Source organism: Cebus imitator, unplaced genomic scaffold, assembly GCF_001604975.1.
Source record: "Cebus imitator isolate Cc_AM_T3 unplaced genomic scaffold, Cebus_imitator-1.0 Scaffold98, whole genome shotgun sequence".
NCBI lineage: Eukaryota > Metazoa > Chordata > Mammalia > Primates > Cebidae > Cebus > Cebus imitator.
Window position 1 is genome coordinate 3,344,569 of NW_016107413.1, and position 17,809 is coordinate 3,362,377.

At 37.3% G+C, this 17,809-nt stretch overlaps 1 protein-coding gene across 8 annotated transcripts in view; it reads right to left on the bottom strand.

The window, feature by feature from the left end:
- Positions 1-17,809, bottom strand: part of CDK14 (cyclin dependent kinase 14) — a 613,351-nt gene that overhangs the window by 370,868 nt on the left and 224,674 nt on the right. For all 8 annotated transcript variants that reach the window (XM_017536523.2, XM_037741317.1, XM_017536528.2 and 5 more), the window contains one exon: positions 10,713-10,792. In XM_017536523.2, the coding sequence (XP_017392012.1) occupies positions 10,713-10,792 (80 nt within the window). The remainder of the gene's footprint in view (positions 1-10,712; positions 10,793-17,809) is intronic.

The following is a 17,809-nucleotide window of genomic DNA, read 5'->3' on the forward strand; positions in this document are numbered from 1 at the left end:
AGTTGCTAGAGTTTTTAAGAAATACTATTATAAATTCAATTCTTATGGGTATACTCAGGGACTTTGACTCAAATGGCACGTGTCCAAAATACATAAATGACCCATACTAAAATCTCCCTGAACTTTCTACTTCTACACTTTTCCCACAATATACTATATGGTACATTTCCCCCACATATGCTATTAATTTTCATTTTATAAAATTAAAAGAGGAATTATCTGATGGTCTTTTGAAGAGTTCCACCACATTCTAAAATGTCAGGAGAAAATATAAAATACAGAGAGATCTGAATGACGTGTTTTTTGGCACTTTACACCAAGATCAGATATAATCTGGGGTGAGATCTGTATTTTAAAGAAGCGAATCACTGCCAGATCTCTGACCATCTTCTCTGCAGTGATGACTCATATGACTTTCACTCCTGATCTTGGTAGTTCAAACTACCTACTCTCTCTAGGACTCAGTTCTTCTCTTATAAAAGGGTAGGAACAGATTACATGATCACTAACAACCTTTTCAGCTTTTATGTGCCAGGATTCAGTAATTTACTGGGATAAATGGTTATCACCACTGGTTCAGTGCATATCACATGAATTTAATCATTTCAGCCCAAAAACTGTTGCCATGTCTGACTTCCCTGTTTCTCTAAGTAGTCCTGTCAACCTCAAATTCACCCTTGCTGAAGATCCTCAAATCTTTTGCAAAATTTGCTAATATCCCTGAACTGGACACAAACTTCAATATCTTGTTCTATCTCCTCTTTCCCAGGATGACATTTTCTGACAGATCCCTGGGTCTCCTGACCATTCATCCCAGATACTCTGGCCACATTAATGATCCAGTGTCAACAATTAAACTCACGCCAAAGGAACAAAAGGAATAGTAACAAACAACAATTAAAAAGAAAATAAGTCCTAGAAACTGAGACTGCACAGAACAATACCCAGATTACCTTTTTATGAGAATAACAACGAACACCTGAGCGGCTAGAGTTTTCATTAGAAAACTTTCAAGAGCAATCCACACACCCCACTGGCAAGAGATTTAATTCCCTCTATGCCAGCAAAACTGGTAGTGGTATTGGGTGATATGGAATGAAAGTAATAGTCCTTCTCCAGCCAGCTGCCCTGGCAGTTATGCCTTTCTCTGTTCACTTACATGTACATGAATTCTACCTACATTTGAAGGCTCAGCCCAAATTCCATCTCTTCCATGAACACACCAGAGATCTCTTCCTATTTTCATTAAGAAACCACTATGGCCCTTTTCTTTCTTTCTTTCTCTCTTTCTTTCTTTCTTTGTTTCTTTCTTTCTTTTCTCTCTTTCTTTCTTTCTTTCTCTTTTCTTTCTTCTCTTTTCTTTCTTTCTCTTTCTTTCTTTTTCTTTTCTTTCTTTCCTTCCTTCTTTCTCTTTCTTTCTTTCTTTTTTCCTTCTTTCTTTAAGTTCTGTGATACACGTGCAGAATGTGAAGGTTATATAGGTATACACATCCTCTGGTGTTTGCTACACCTATCAACCTGTCATCTAGCTTTTAAGCCCTCAATGCATTAGGTATTTGTCCTGATTCTCTTCCTCCCCTTGCCATCCACTCTCCAATAGGCCCTGGTATGTGATGTTCCCCTCCCTGTGTCCATGTGTTCTCATTGTTCGACTACTACTTTTGAGTGAGAAAATACAATGCTTGGTTTTCTGTTCCTGTTTTAGCGTGCTGAGAGTGATGGCTTCCAGCTTCATTCATGCCACTGCAAAGGACATGAACTCATTCTTCTTTATGGCTGCATAGTATTCCACAGTGTATATGTGCCACATTTTTTTATCCAGTCTATCATTGATGGTTTGGTTCCAAGTCTTTGCTATTGTAAATAGTGCTGCAATAAACACACGTGTGCATGTGTCTTTATAGTAGAGTGATTTATAATCCTTTGGGTATATACCCAGTAATGGGATTGCTGGGTCAGATGATATTTCTGGTTCTAGATCCTTGAGGAATTACCACAGTGTCTTCCACAATGGTTGAACTAATTTACACTCCAACCAACCATGTAAAAGTGTTCCTATTTCTCCACAGCCTCTCCAGCATCTGTTGTTTCCTGACTTTTTAATGATCGCCATTCCAACTGGCATGAGAGGATATCTCATTGTGCTTTTGATTTGCATTTCTGTAATGACCAGTGATGATAGCTTTTTTTTCATATGTTTGTTGGTATGCCCCTTTTCATTATTGCTTAAATTCTACTGAAACACAAACTGCACTGTGGGTTAGTTCCATTTTGACGGCAATAGGGAAAGAGCTAGGATATGACTAGTCAGTGCTCTATTCACACCACAACCCTTACAACATCAAGCCCTGAGAAGTTAGCAATAGTTTATAATTGAACACAATTGACTGCATCATAAAGTACAATGTAGTAAGCGTTAAAATGTAAATGTACACAAGCAACACAACAACAACAAAAACAAACAAAAAGTACATAGAAGAAAAAATACTGTTTTTATGAAAGCCAGAAAGATTTCAGGGAAGAGGCAGCAGTAACATGACCTTGAAGGATGGTCAAAGCAGTGTTGGGGAAGGGATGGGAAGACTAAAACTTGAAAAAAGCAAGAGGCAGTCCTTCTTCTGAGATGTAGCTTCTCTGGCTGCTTCTCCACTATGGAGTCATAGAAGTTCAACTTGTCAGTTGCCATTTACAATCAGCTTCTTGGCTGAATAAGTTATTCAATGTGTTTTGTTTGTTGGTTGGTTTGTTTTTGAGACAGAATCTTGCTCTGTCACCCAGGCTGAAGTGCTATGGCACGATTTCTGCTCACTGCAACCTCCGCCTTCCAGGTTCAAGCAATTCTCCTGCCTCAGCCTCCCTAGAAGCTGGGATTACAGATGTGTGCCACCACACCCGGCTAATTTTTGTATTTTTAGCAGAGATGGGGTTTTACCATGTTGGCCAGGCTTGTCTCAAACTCCTGACCTCAGGTGATCTGCCTGCCTCGGCCTCCCAAAGTTCTGAGATTACAGGCGTGAGCCACCATGGCCAGCCACAGTACTGTTTTCTGTTTTTTTGTTCGTTTGTTCATTTGTTTGTGGGGGGGTTTGCTCATGTTGGGTTATTTTCTCTTGCCAAACAAGTGTTTTGTGATTAAAATTGTTTGTCAAAAACTGACAGCAATAATAATTTTTTTAAAAAAAGCTCTGATATAAAATGTGGCTCATGCTTTTTGTAATGACAGGACAGGCTGAATAGCATCAACAAGAGACCCCTGAAACTTTCCTTCCAACTGGCTGTATCAGTACTCAAGGGTCACCTCTTCCAACAGTTTCAAAGCTCTTTTAATTTACCCACAGTTTCTATCTCACTCTTTCTCTTCAACAGACTTTGTGGTAATTACAGTCCTATGATTCAACCAATTACACATCATTTTTTACTAATACATTTTAAGATCTTTGGGAATAGGAGATATCAGTTATAGAAGGTTATATTCAATAAAAGTTTTATTTCAGTAGGAACTGAAAAAGTCCATAAGATTTTTAGAAGTTATCCATGAATTCAGATTAAAACTGGTTATGTAATCCTCCTAAACATGTCTTAAATATAAAACTATCATACCTCAATTTATATTTCTAGTTGACAAAATAGGACAAAATGTCATATACAATCTTTACAAATTTAAATCAGCCAAGAATTCAGTTACTTGATTTTTAGAAATGAACTTCATCCTTTAAAATCATTGATACGAAAAACAAAACATAGGATTTTCATAGTTTTTAATCACATAATCTAACACTTGACAAGTTTTTGTTGATATTAGTTGGCAGACACCCATCAGATTACTCAGACTTTGAATAACAATTGTGGCAATTTACATAAGTATGCTTAGAATTACAGTCTAGACTCATGGATTTTTATCTTCCATTTACAAAATTTTTGCCTGTCAATTATAAAAATGCTTTATGCAATTCATGTTAACTTTTTCAGTGACAGACCTAAAGGGTTATTATTAGAGGGCTTAAAAAATATTTTAACTCATAAATGTAAATCATATTACTGCATATATGCATGAAGAATAGTAGTGATACAATTATAGATCTTTTTTCCAGGTAAAAGATTCATGTTGGTAATATTATTTTAATCACAAAGCTCTAAAACAATATGGCCTCCACTTCATTTCAAAAATGAAAAAACTAAAGACAAAATATGTTAAGTACTTGCTCATAATCACATAGTTTAGAGGCACAGTTTCCATCAAGACTGAAAATTTTCCAGCTCCTCGCTTATGAAGCTTTCTAAATTTCACCTTTTTGCTTAGGAGCAGGCGAGAAGAATCTGTATACAATTTTCATCATATGGACTTCCGTCCCAATAGTAAGGCCATATAATAGAATGCAAAGAAATAACTTGGGAGTTTACTCATTCATCCACTCAATCATTCAACATACACTGAATGCCTATCACGTGCTAGGCACTGTTCCAGGCTCTTGTTAGAATATTCAAGGTGGACTCCATATCTACCACTTAATTATCTGTATGACTTTGCACAAAAAATTCCATTAGACCTCAGCCCCTTGATTAGTAAAATGAAGATGACAACATCAGCCTTCCTCACAGAATTGAAAATTAAACTAGATCATATACCTGAATATGACTCGTAAAGTTCTCAATTTAAGTACAACAAACACCTGTTATCTAAACTGCACCAGCATGTCACACAACTGCCACATGAATGCTAGACTTCGAACTCACTAATTGAACTCATTGTCTTTCTTATACTTCACCTCCCTCTCCCATCCCTAACCATAGTTACTCAGTACTGGTTCCACTATCTACCTAATTACCCACGCCAAAATCCTGGAAGTCACTCTGACTAACTCTACCTCCATCAAGCTCCATGACTGGTCAAACACAAAGCCCTACCTTTTATTACCTAAAATCTCCCTGTGAAATTGAGAAAAATAAACACTGGCAGCGGGTTGAATAGTGTCTCCCAGAAACTTATGTCAGCCCAGAACCGCAGAAGGTGACCTTATTTGCAAATGAGGCCTTTGCAGACATAATTAGCTAAGTTAAGATGAAGCCATATTGGATTGTCATGGGCTTTAAATCCAATGACTGATGTCCCTATAAGAAGAGGAGAAAACACATAGAAGAAGACCATGTGAAGATGGCTGCAGAGATTGGAGTGATGTAGCTAGAAGTCAAAGAACACCAAAGATTGTAGGGAGCCACCAGGAGCTAGGAAAAACCTGGTAAGGAATTCTACCCTATAACCTCTAAAAGACACGTGATCCAGCCAATATCCTGATTTTGGACTTCTAGTCTCCAGCACTGCAAGAGAATAAGCCAGCAAATTTGTGGTAATTTATCACAGCAGCCCTCGAAAAGTAAAACAATACCCCAAATATGAAATGCAAGAAGTGAAACCTAAACTAGTTAATTACCAATTGAATTATAACTTGATTACATATACAAACTTCAAAAGCAATTGTACCATACAGTTGCAAGGAAAAATGGTATGGTTAATGAAAAACAACAAAAATAGATAAAGATGCTGTAACATAAAACAGAAACATGTAAGGTAGAAATTCAAATATCAGTCCAACACCAAAATGTTTAGTGACTCAATTAAAACCCACCTTATTTTGTATTTTATAACTTTAACAAATTTATAAAAATATCAATAATTTATATAACATCTATTGTACTACTAGATTATTTTAATTATACAGCACAAATTTTACAATTAAATTATAAAATTATTCATTTTTACAAGCAGGTTAACTAATTCCAAATATCTGCAATAAAATAAGTTGTCTTTTTTCCTTTATCTCTTTTTCAGTTTATACCCACCTCTGCCTTCCTGGTACCACATTTTTTATTAAAAATCTAAAATGTTTCCATAGAAATACTAATAGAATGAATAATTTTAAAAAATACACAAAGAAGGGTGGAAAAAGGAAGAGAGAGAAGGTGGATAAAGCACATGGGAACATTCAGAAAGGTATTTTTTAAAAATATCCAAACAAAAAGTTAAATACAGAGTTTACCATGAGAGGTTCCCTTTTGCTCTACATGTTTCTACTCTCCCTGAGTTATATCGTGTTGAACCTATTTGTTCCTTTCCTCTTTTTGACCCTTCCTTGTCCTATTGTGGATGCTGCCTTCCTTTCTTTATTAAAAATTGTATTATCACTTCTATAATAATTTTTCTCCATGTTCCCCCCCTCAAAATCGCTATCTTTTTTGCTAACCTTGATTTAATGGCAATAATACAACCCTCTGCATGAAGTGAAAATGTAGCATAAATTCAAAATTTCTACATAAAATCTATCAGAGTGTAAAGTTCAATTACAGGCTCTGCAGTATGATTGTTCAAGTTCAGCTTTTAGCACCACTGCATGCTAGCGTTGACCTTGGGTGAGTGACTTAACTTCTCCATTCCTAACTTTCCTAACCTCAAAACAGCAATAATGATAGTACCTACTTCAGAGGGTTTTGTGAGAGTTAAGTGAGACTAGGCTCTGGCTGTGCAAGCACACACCAAATATTGTCTATTTATACTGCTATCATTTTAATTTAAAATTGTTCCCTATTAAAGTATCTAGATTCTCTTTAAGCATAATTCTCACCTAAGAAAATAATCACATATTTAAGAATCTATGAAAGGAGACAACTAGTTTGGTCACCTCATGCCTTGTCTAATAAAATCTTAAGACATAAAAAAATTTGAAAATCTAGAATAAAATATCAGAGAGTAAGAACGAACACACTTAAAAGTTGTTTGAAAGATGGAATATCCTAAGGCATTTTATCCACTCCCTTTCAAACCTCTCCTGTACTTCCCAACCCTTTATCTATTCCCCATAAACCATGATGATGCCATATAATGATTCTGAATTAAAATAGAAAAGCTCACCCTGAGCACTACAACTTAATTTTTCCAAGCTGCCATCAAGGAAGAATGAGTTTCAAACCTCCTGAACTTGAACTAATCCATTATACACTCTAGCTCAATGAGATAAAATTCAAAGCACATCTTTGGACATCAATCTAGGTAAGATTAAAGTTGCTTCAAGTACTTCTACTTGAGGTGAAAATTATGCCTTAAAATCCAAGTTTCTAGGTAAGCCTGTAATTGGCAAGTAGCCACTTACAAACTACTGTGCATGGTGCTTTCCTATTCTGAAATCTTCCTGCTATTGATATTTTGTAAATGAGAAATTGATCAAAAGAGTAGAAGAGCAAACTCAAATTCAGGTGTTCTATCTCAGTTGAACACGCCATGCTGTTTCCTCATCAATGTAAAACTGAACATATCCCAAGTGTCTCCCACATCACCCTACATATTTCACATTCTACACCAGAACCAGAGGAGTTATTGCGTCTAGACTTCCAGAAGTATTAATAGGGAAAGGCTAAGCAAAGATGATAGCTTTTGCTTCCAGATATAAACAGCAAAAAACCAAGACTATGAAAGGCAGGATGAGAAGGCAAGAAAAAACAAATAACAATAACTGACTCAGAGTTTAATTTCTCTTCCTAATATAGAGCCATTTACCTCTACAAAAACAAAACAAAACAAACAAAAAACACTCAGAAGTCAGATTTTATTAGAAAGATATTAAAATATTTTATTCAGTGGAAAATAAAATCTCATTTTGTGATCAGTCCCTCAAGGCCTCGACTATTCTTCTATCATTCCCTGATCTACTGAACATTCCAAAATCTAAGTTTAAATATTTCTTGGGAAATTAAAACCACAATGCCAAGGTAGTTCTTAAGGGATGGCATAATCCAACTCCTATTGCAAGTAGGGTGATATGGTTTGAGTCTGTGCCCTTACCTAAATCTCATGTTGAATTGTAATCCCCAATATTGGAGGTGGGGCCTGGTGGAAGGTGACTGAATTGGGGGTGGTTTCTCGTGATTTAACATCATCCCCCTTCGTGTTGTCATAGCAATAGTGAGTCAGTGAGCTGTCATGAAATCTGGTTGTACAGAAGGGTATAGCACCTCCTCCCTCTCTCTGTTTCTCCCGCTTCATCATGTAAGACGTGGCTGCTTCTCCTCTGCCTTAGGCCATGATTGAAAGTTTCCTGAAGTCTCTCTAGAAGCTGCTAAGCTTCTGGTACGGCCTGCAGAACCATGAGCCAATTAAACCTCTTCTTTAGAAATTACTCAGTCTCAGGTATTTCTTTACAGCAGTGCAAGAGTGGATTAATATATAGGGTTACTAGGGCCCAAAGCCATTAAATGCTGTTATGGGCTGAACTGTGTCCCCCCAAAAAAATCATGTTGAAGTCCAGATCCTTAGTACCTTAGAATAGGACTGTATTTGGAGATAGGGTCTTCAAAAAGGTAATTAAGTTGAAATCATTTCATATGGGTAGACCATAAACCAATGTGATTGTTGTCCTTATAAGAAGAGAAAATTTGGATGCAGACAGACACACAGGAAAAATGATGGCACAGATCCTTCCTCACAGCCCTCATTTGGAGGGCCATGGCACCTTGCTCTCAGACTGGCAGCTTCCAGGACTGTAAGACGTTAAATGTCTGTTGTTTAAGCTATGCAGGCTGTGGTACTTTGTTTCAGTAGCCCTAGCAAACTAATTGAGGTGGCTTATCTAACACTGTACAGTGATGAAAAACAAAGTCAGGATCAAAACCTATTGATTTGTGTGTGCTGATTCAGTAAAGTTGCGGAATACAAAATCAACACACACAAATCAGTAGGTTTGGATTCTGACTTTGTTTTTCATCACTGTACAACATAAGAGAAGCCACCTGCAACTTCCCATGGAAGTTTCTACCTCACTACTGCCTTGTAACTGACTCCCTGTTTTCACTCAATGTTCTCTTCCACAAAAATTTTATACTAGGTTCAACATCTTAAGGGCCGTGGTATACATATATACCGCTTATGCTAAACTCTTGTGAGCTACACTCCTGCATTCCCAACAAGACATTTTCATACAGATGCCTCAAGAGCTCAAAATCTCTAAAACCCAAATCAATTACTCCAAAATGTCAGTAAGGACCCTGTTTTGAACTCTAACAAGGTTTAGGTACAAGATCCCACTCCTTAGACAAGTTATCTAAGCTCTCTGAGCCTCAATTCCATATTTATAATATAGATTCTATAAACAACACAAATTCTATAAACTAAAAATTTTAAACTTCTTCAAAGGGATATCGTGTGAAGATTACACTGGATAACAGCCTTTTAAAACTGCGAAGTCTTAAAAGCAATTCTCCATGCAACCACAAACGATTTCTGTCTCTGGCGCCATTTTTTAACTCATTCAAACTCAAAACCATTGTCATTTCCCTCTGAATCTATAATCAATAATTCACCTAGCTCTGACATCTCTTTCTATACAATAACATTTTTGTTACTAACTTCTAAGAAACCCATAATTTCAAATCTATGCTATTTTGAATGACTGACTTATCAGCTTCCAGTTTCTTCTTCTAATCTATCATATGCAAATGATTTTTCTTCCTAATACACCTAGCTCAAAAGTCTTCAGAGGCTTTCTAACCCACAGAACAAGGTCCCACCTACACAGCCCTGCATTCTACAACACAACTGCAACTAAGAGCCAGTTCCTAAGCTCAGCTCATGGCTTAAAATGAAGTCATGTTGCCAGCCAAAGCCAGGTCTCAGTGTGCTAAGGATTCCCTGCATTCCCTGCTTCTCTGTTTCCTAAAATCTAACCTTTAATGAGCCTCAGGAGCTTGCCTCACACCCAGCCAATGTGAATAAGTAGATCATCAACAACTTCAATGTGATCCTACTTGCTTCTTCCCTTGGACCTCTCACTGATGGGCCCACTTGCCACACTGGATCCTTCAATACCATTACAAACTTTCTTGCCACCTTGTACCAAGACTAGCAACAACAGTAAGGTTAGGTTGATTAATTCCAGTGAACGCCCTGCATACCAGGGATCCTGCCTGCTGGTCAGTTTCATTCTTCTTCTGGTTCCTTCTTAGCCCAGTAAAGTAAACCTACTTATCCTAAAAGTTATTAAACTGAACTGAAAAGTTCCCACTAATAAAAAAACGATATTTGATTCTCCTGGAATAGAAAAAATTTCCTATGCAGATAATAAAGCAAAGAACTATTTAATTTCATAAGAATTAAAATCTTATATGTAGCAAATAACTACATTATAAAAGAAGTTTTAGAAAATAACAGACGAGGAAAATATCACCACATAAATGACCCTAATATATAAAGAATGTCTATATTATCTTCTTTCCAATAAGAAAAAACAATAAAAGTACATTAAAGGATAGAAACAAAGAAATAAAGACTAGAAATTCAAACGACTAATAAGACGGCATGACATATGACATATCCCCATTTTTAAGGGCTTTCCTTAAAAATCATCAATAGTGAGTAATGTTAAACAAATATGTATCTAAGAACTCTATAAATAGTAGCAGACATATAAAACTCCTCAGTTACCTAAATAGCTTTACCATCAAGGCATAGCAGTTTTATTCCACATCTGAGCATACAGTAGAATGGCCTTGTTTCATTTAACATGACTTGATATGACTGCAGGAGGTACTGATTTTTAAATTTCAGCTTACATATTCCAACAAAAGATACAGTCGTGTAATTTTAAAACAGCATATTCAGATGTGTATAATATTTAAATAGCTATGGGGACCATAGAAACACAAAAGCAAAAACAAGGAAAAGTGCCTACCTTCCCTGATAGCTGTGAAAGGTGTCCCTTCTTCTTCTTGCAGCCTAATCACCTTCAGAGCTACCAACTTCCCATTTACCCTGCAACAAATGAAAGAAGAGGCAAGTGACTCCATGAAAATATGTGCCCATTATAGTTCAAATTGTCTTCCTTATAATTTATTTATATAAGTAAATAAATTCACTTTTATGCTAAAAATGTCAGTGACTCAATTATACAGCCAAAGCAAGATTAGTTTTAATAAGGCTCGGAATTCTATATCATCATTATAAATATTCACCATTTTAAATATTCATACTTGCATAGGCCAAGATTTAACTGAAGTTTTCTGTGATTCACTGTGTTCCTTCCAGAATGAAACTAGTATTTAACCAAATCACCACCCTTGGCAATTATTCTCAGATTAATTAAAAATGAAGCAATCAAAAATAACTCCGTTCTTGGTTTCCCCAATAGCTCCTTCTTTGTTTCTTCTGCTGAAATGTCTTCATTTTTAGTCTTTAGCTAGGTCATTCAATTCCCAAGGACAGAAACTTAGAAACTTGACTCTCTCACTCTCTCGCTCTCTCTCTCTCTGCCCCAACAACACCCATTCCCATTTTTTTCCTTTTTTTTTTTCCTTTTTACTACAGCCTCCTAAAATTAAATTTGGTCTAGTTGTGTTTTATATTACAGTATGTCATCAAAAAAGTTATGAATATTTTACCATTACAAGATTACATAAGACCTATCCAAAGCAGATGGTCCTTCCAGACACATTCTAAATATGGATTGGCTCCAATTAAAAGTAAGATTGTGCTATGGAGATATCTTTTTATCCAGTCAATTCTGTCATCAATCAAAGACATGACTATCTATATTAGCCCCCCTCCTTGAGTGTTCTATTTTCTACCTACACTGGGCCTAGAAGCATACTTTATTTGGTTTGTTTGTTAACTAAAATAGGACAAAACAAAACCACATATATAATTCTCAGTAGATTGGTTTCAGGATCCCCTTTGATACCAAAATCAGAGAGTGTGTAAGTCTATTATATAAAATACTGTAGTGTTTGCATAAAACCTATGTATACGCACCCATACACTTTAAATAATCTCTGGATTACTTATAATACCTAATACAATATAAATACTATGTAAATAGTTATTATACTGTATTTTTATGCATATAATTTTAATTGTTACATTATCTGTCTTTTTCCCAAATATTTTCAATCGAAAGTTGTTTAATTTCCAGATGCAGAAACCTTGAATATGGAGAGCCGACTATATCAAAAATGCAAAAGGTGCAGGACATATAGATTTCCATATATATGTATCACATATATGTACACATAAATATAAACATATACACACATAACACAAATGGTAGTGTACAATATAGAGTATACTCTATATTGTTTATGTCACTTAATAATATATTTCGGTGACTTCCTTATAAATCCATAGAAAACTGCCTTTTGTTTTCAAAAACCACAGGGTGTTCTTATGTATGAGTAGAGCACACTACATTTAACCCCAGTCCTCTATTGATAGTTATTTAGCTTGTTCCCAAATTTTGTTACTACAATGACACAACAGGTATTCTTGTACATGTAATTTCATCTTTTAAAAATAGGTCTGTAAGATAAAATTCCTAAAAGGACAATTGCAAGGTCAAAGGTATGTGCATTTCTAATTTCCAATTCTGATAAATACTGGAAAATCATCCAAAATAGAGGAGACGATACCAATATAAATATTTGGTATCCTTTCCTATAGCAAATAGAGTTCCTTTACCTCTCCTCCTTCACCTAGGCTACATGTTCTCAGTGTCTGATTTTGCCAATCTAAGAGGTCAAAAATGGTTTCTTGCTGTAATTTAAATGGCTACCAAAGATATCTAGAGTATAAAGAACTAGTAAAGGAGAACTTAGTGGGCCTGAGAATCCAGTGTCTGAGTCTGAAATAATTTGAATGTCTCTTTTTTAAACCTACATCTATTTTGTCTGTTTTTGCTCTAAAACTGTCATAGACATAAAACCCAAAATGCCCAGGAATTCATCATAGTTGAACCATCCTAGTGGCATTTCTCATTGAACTGATTGTTGAAATACATTATTACTGGTTACAGTAATGGGATAGGGACACCTGATTATAAGGCTCCGCAATGTACCATCTCCTCAAGGTTAGGAACTGTGTTTCTTTTTCCTCCAGTTTTAGCACAGAGGACAGGCCTGCTGCTTTTCTGTTCTTCAACCTCTTCTCCTGAGTATATTTTCTTGATTTTTTCTAATCCTGTTTTGTGCTCTAAGGACCCAGGTACAGGCAAAAAAGTTACTATACTCATGGGGTTCGGCTGGAGACTGTACCTTGTACTCTTCACTCTGTCTTTCAGGACTAAGCACTTTGGCGGGGCTTGAGGTTGGGATGCAGTCAGTGCTGACATTTGCATAAATTTTTCTCAGCCCAGTTGAGCTCATCACTGGCTCCCTGAGGAGGCAGTAAGTGATTCCAGGAACTGCTTGGAATTTTCCCCTAATTTACGGATATTTTCCCCTCACCCATAAAACACACACACACAACCTTTTTCTTGCAAAGTTTTCCAGTTCTCTTGAGAGTATTAACTTGTATGGATCATGCACTGTGAACTGAGTTCTGGAATATAGGGACCGCATGCTTCCATAGGTTGTGTTCTTAAAGCACATTCTCAGGCATGAAACTACGATTGCCCTATAATACACTGAAAGGACACCAGCCTTTAATTGAATCAACACTTATTTCTAAAGTGCAACTACACATGGATTCCCCTAAGTAACTTCATTAGCTAATTTGTATTATTTTTGAGTTGAAAAAGGTTTTTGAAAATATTTTCTATAACTGCATAAAAAAACAAGACCTAGGTTCATGGAATTCAAATTCTGAATTCTCCATGAATTGAACCTCCAAGTGTTTGTCTTGAATAAGTTATGATCATCTAAATAGTTCACAACACTGAGATTTTATGTATTACATGATTTGAAGCTATAATTTCCTTAAAATGTATACTACACAGTAAGTTCCAGAAATGAAAGAACTTTTTCTGCTTTATAAACTGTTATGTGCCCAGTATCTAGACCTTCTTTGCACAAAGTAGATTCTCAAAATATTTCACTGAATGAATATTGATGCTGCTATAATAGTATACTGATATTTTCCTCAACATACCTGCAAAATAAGTCCAGAATGAATCATTAAAAGTATTATTTCCAAAAAATTTCAAAATTTTCAAAATTTTATAAAGCTTTCAACATCTACTTTCATGTTGGGTTTAAATGTTTATTTTCTTTTTATAAATAAAAGGTGTGTGGTCTCTTTGTGTTTAATACATCTACATATAGAAAATTTTTCATTTTCTTTAAATTTTAGAATTTGTAGAATGCTTTGTTAATTAACCTTTTTGCACCCAGCAGACATGTTTCAAAACACTCACTAACCTTTAATAATCTGAGCACAGATCACTAATCAGCATCTCCCTTTTCCACGATTGCTTCATTGGTTTCCTATTAAGAATCATATTGATTACCGAATTGCTCTTTAACCTAAGAGTCATTGTGACTTTCTCCTTTCCTAATTAGTTTTTCTCTACATGTCTCAACCCTCAGCAACTAGTGAATCTCTCAGTTTTAAAGCCTAGTAAAAATGTTAAGCCACTGGGTCTACTTTTAGAAAAGGTACCAGTGGAAAAAATAACATTAAGAAACTTTAGGCACTGGGTCTGAGAAACTCTGGGCAAGCTCGCAGAGTTGACTCCCCAGGTGATGCCAGGCACATCTCAGGCTAGAGTACAGAGGTGTCATCATAGCTTACTGCAGCCTCGAACTCCTTGGCTAAAGCAGTCCTCCCATCTCAGCCTCCTGAGTAGCTAGGACTACAGTCCTTCCTATATGAAATGAAACAGAGAAAATCCAAGATGGCCAAATAGGAACAGCTCCGGAGTGCAGTTCTCAGCAAGAACAACACAGAGGGTGAGTGCTCACTGCATTTCCAAACAAGTTTTCGCTGCCCACAGACCAGGAGACTCCCAGGTTGAAAAGCGCCATGAGTTTTCAGCACGGCTGGTGCCGTGGGTTGGTGTACAGAAACTCACACAAATCTGGGTGGCCGTTTCAACTGATGCCTGAAACGCCTGGGAGACAGAGCCGCCCATTCAAAGGGTGGGGGTTGAGACAGGGAGCCAGGTGATCTGGCTTAGCGGGTACCACCCTCACAAAACAAGCAATCTGAAATGAGTTTCACAACAAGCGCAGCTGGACCCAGGACAGTCCAGCTCAGTGGGGGAAGGGCATCTGACGCTACTGAGGCAGTCCATCACTACCAAGGCAGTTCAAACAGCAGCTGGGCAGAGCCTGCAGCAGCTCAGCAACGCCTCTGCTAGCAGACTGAGACTAGACTACTCCATGTGGGGCAAAGCATCTCTGAAAAAAGGCAGCAGCACATCAGGAACTTATAAATAAAGCCGACCTTCCTAGGTCAGAGCACCTGGGAAAAGAGGCGGTTATGAGTTCCGCTGCGGCAGACTTAAAGATACCTGCCCCGCAGCTCTGCACAGAACAAGGGAGCTCCCAGCACAGCATGTGAGCTCCCAGAAGGGACAGACTGGCTCCTTAAGCAACTCCCCAATCCCTGTATACCAAAAGAGACACCTCATAAAGGAGAGTTCAGGCTGACATCTGGCAGGTACTCTTCTGGGAAGAAGATAAAAGGAGAAGAAACCGGCAGCAACCCTTACTGTTCTGCAGCACCCATGGGTGATCCCCAGGCAAGCAGGGTCTGGAGTGGACCTCCAGCAGTCCTGCAGCAGAGGGGCCAGACTGTTAGAAGGAAAACTAAGAAACAGAAGGAAATAGCTTCAACACCAACAAAAAGACGTCCACTCAGGGACCCCATCTGAAAGTCACCAACTACAAACACCACAGGTGGATAAAGCCACTAAGATGGGAAGAAACCAGTGCAAAAAGGACGAAAACACCAAAAACCAGAACATCTCTCCTCCTCCAAGGGATCACAATTCCTCACCAGCTAGGGATCTAAGATGAATGGAGAATGAATCTGATGAACTGACAGAAACGGGCTTCAGAAGGTGGGTAATAACAAACTCCTAAGAGCTAAAAGAACATGTGCTAACCCAATGCAAAGAAACTAAGAATGTAGAAAAAAGGTTAAATGAGATGCTAACTAGAATAAACAGCTTAGAGAAGAATATAAAAGACTTGATGGAGGTGAAAAACACAGCATGAGAACTTCACAAAGCATACATAAGTTTCAATAGCTGAATCAACCAAGCAGAAGAAAGGATATCAGAGATTGAAGATCAACTCAATGAAATAAAATGAGTAGGCAATATTAGAGAAAAAAGAGTGAAATGAATGAAGCCTCCAAGAAACATGGGATTATGTGAAAACACCTAATCTATTTTTGATAGGTGTACCTGAATATGACAAAGAGAATAAACCCAAGCTGAAAAACACTCTTCAGGATATCATCCAGGAGAACTCCCCCAACCTAGCAAGGCAGGCCACATTCAAGTCTAGGAAATACAGAGACTACCACAAAGATATTCCTCAAGAAGAGCAACCCCAAGGCACATAATCGTCAGATTCACCAGGATTGAAATTAAGGAAAAATGCTAAGGGCAGCCAGAGAGAAAGATCGGGTTACCCACAAAGGGAAGCCCATCAGACTCACAGTGGATCTCTCCTCAGAAACCCTAAAAGCCAGAAGAGAGGGGGGACCAATATTCAACATTATTAAAGAAAAGAACTTTCAACCTAGAATTTCATATCCAGCCAAACTAAGCTTCATAAGTGAAGGAGAAATAAAATCCTTTATAAACAAGCAATTGCTCAGAGATTTCATCACCACCAGGCCTGCCTTACAAGAGCTCCTGAAAGAAGCACTAAACAAAGAAAGGCTGATTCAACATACAGAAGTCTATAAACGTCATTCACCACATACAAAGAACCAAAGACAAAAACCACATGATTTTCTCAATAGATGCAGATGAGACCTTCCACAAAATTCAACAGCCCTTTATGCTAAAAACTCTCAATAAACTAGGTATCAAAGGAACATACCTCAAAATAATAAAAGCTATTTACAACAAACCAACAGCCAATATCATACTGAATGGGCAAAAACTGGAGCACTCCCTTTGAAATCCAGCACTAGACAAGGATGCCCTCTCTCACCACTCCTATTCAATATAGTATTGGAAGTTCTAGCTAGAGCAATTAGGCAAGGAAAAAAAAAGGATACTCAATTAGGAAAGGAGGAAGTCAAATTGTTTCTAGCAGACAACATGATTGTATATTTAGAAGACCCTATCATCTCAGCCCAGAATCTCCTGAAACTGATAAGCAACTTCAGCAAAGTCTCAGGATACAAAATCAATGTGCAGAAATCACAAGCATTTCTATACACCAATAACAGACTAACAGAGAGCCAAATCATGAGCGAACTGCCATTCACAATTGCTACAAAGAGAATAAAACACTGAGGAATACAACTAACAAAGGATGTAAAGGACTTCTTCAAGGAGAACTACAAACCACTGCTCAAGGAAATAAGAGAGGACACAAACAGATGGAAAAACTTTCCATGCTCATGGTTAGGAAGAATCAATATTGTGAAAATGGACATACTGCCCAAAGTAATTTATAGGTTCAACACTATCCCCGTCAAGCTACCAATGACCTTCTTCACAAAACTAGAAAAACACCACCTTAAACTTCATATACGTAGAACCAAAAGAGAGCCTGCATAGCCAAGTCAATTCTAAGCAAAAAGAATAAAGCTGGAGGTATCATGCTACCTGACTTCAAACCACACTACAAGGCTACAGTAATCAAAACAGCAGGGCACTAGTACCAAAACAGAGATATAGACCAATGGAACAGAACAGAGGCCTCAGAGGCAATACCACACATCTACAACCATCTGACCTTTGACAAACCTGACAAAATCAAGAAATGGGGAAAGGATTCCCTGCTTAATAAACGGTGTTGGGAAAACTGGCTAGCAACGTGCAGAAAGCAGAATTTGGACCCCTTCCTGACACCTTACACTAAAATTAACTCC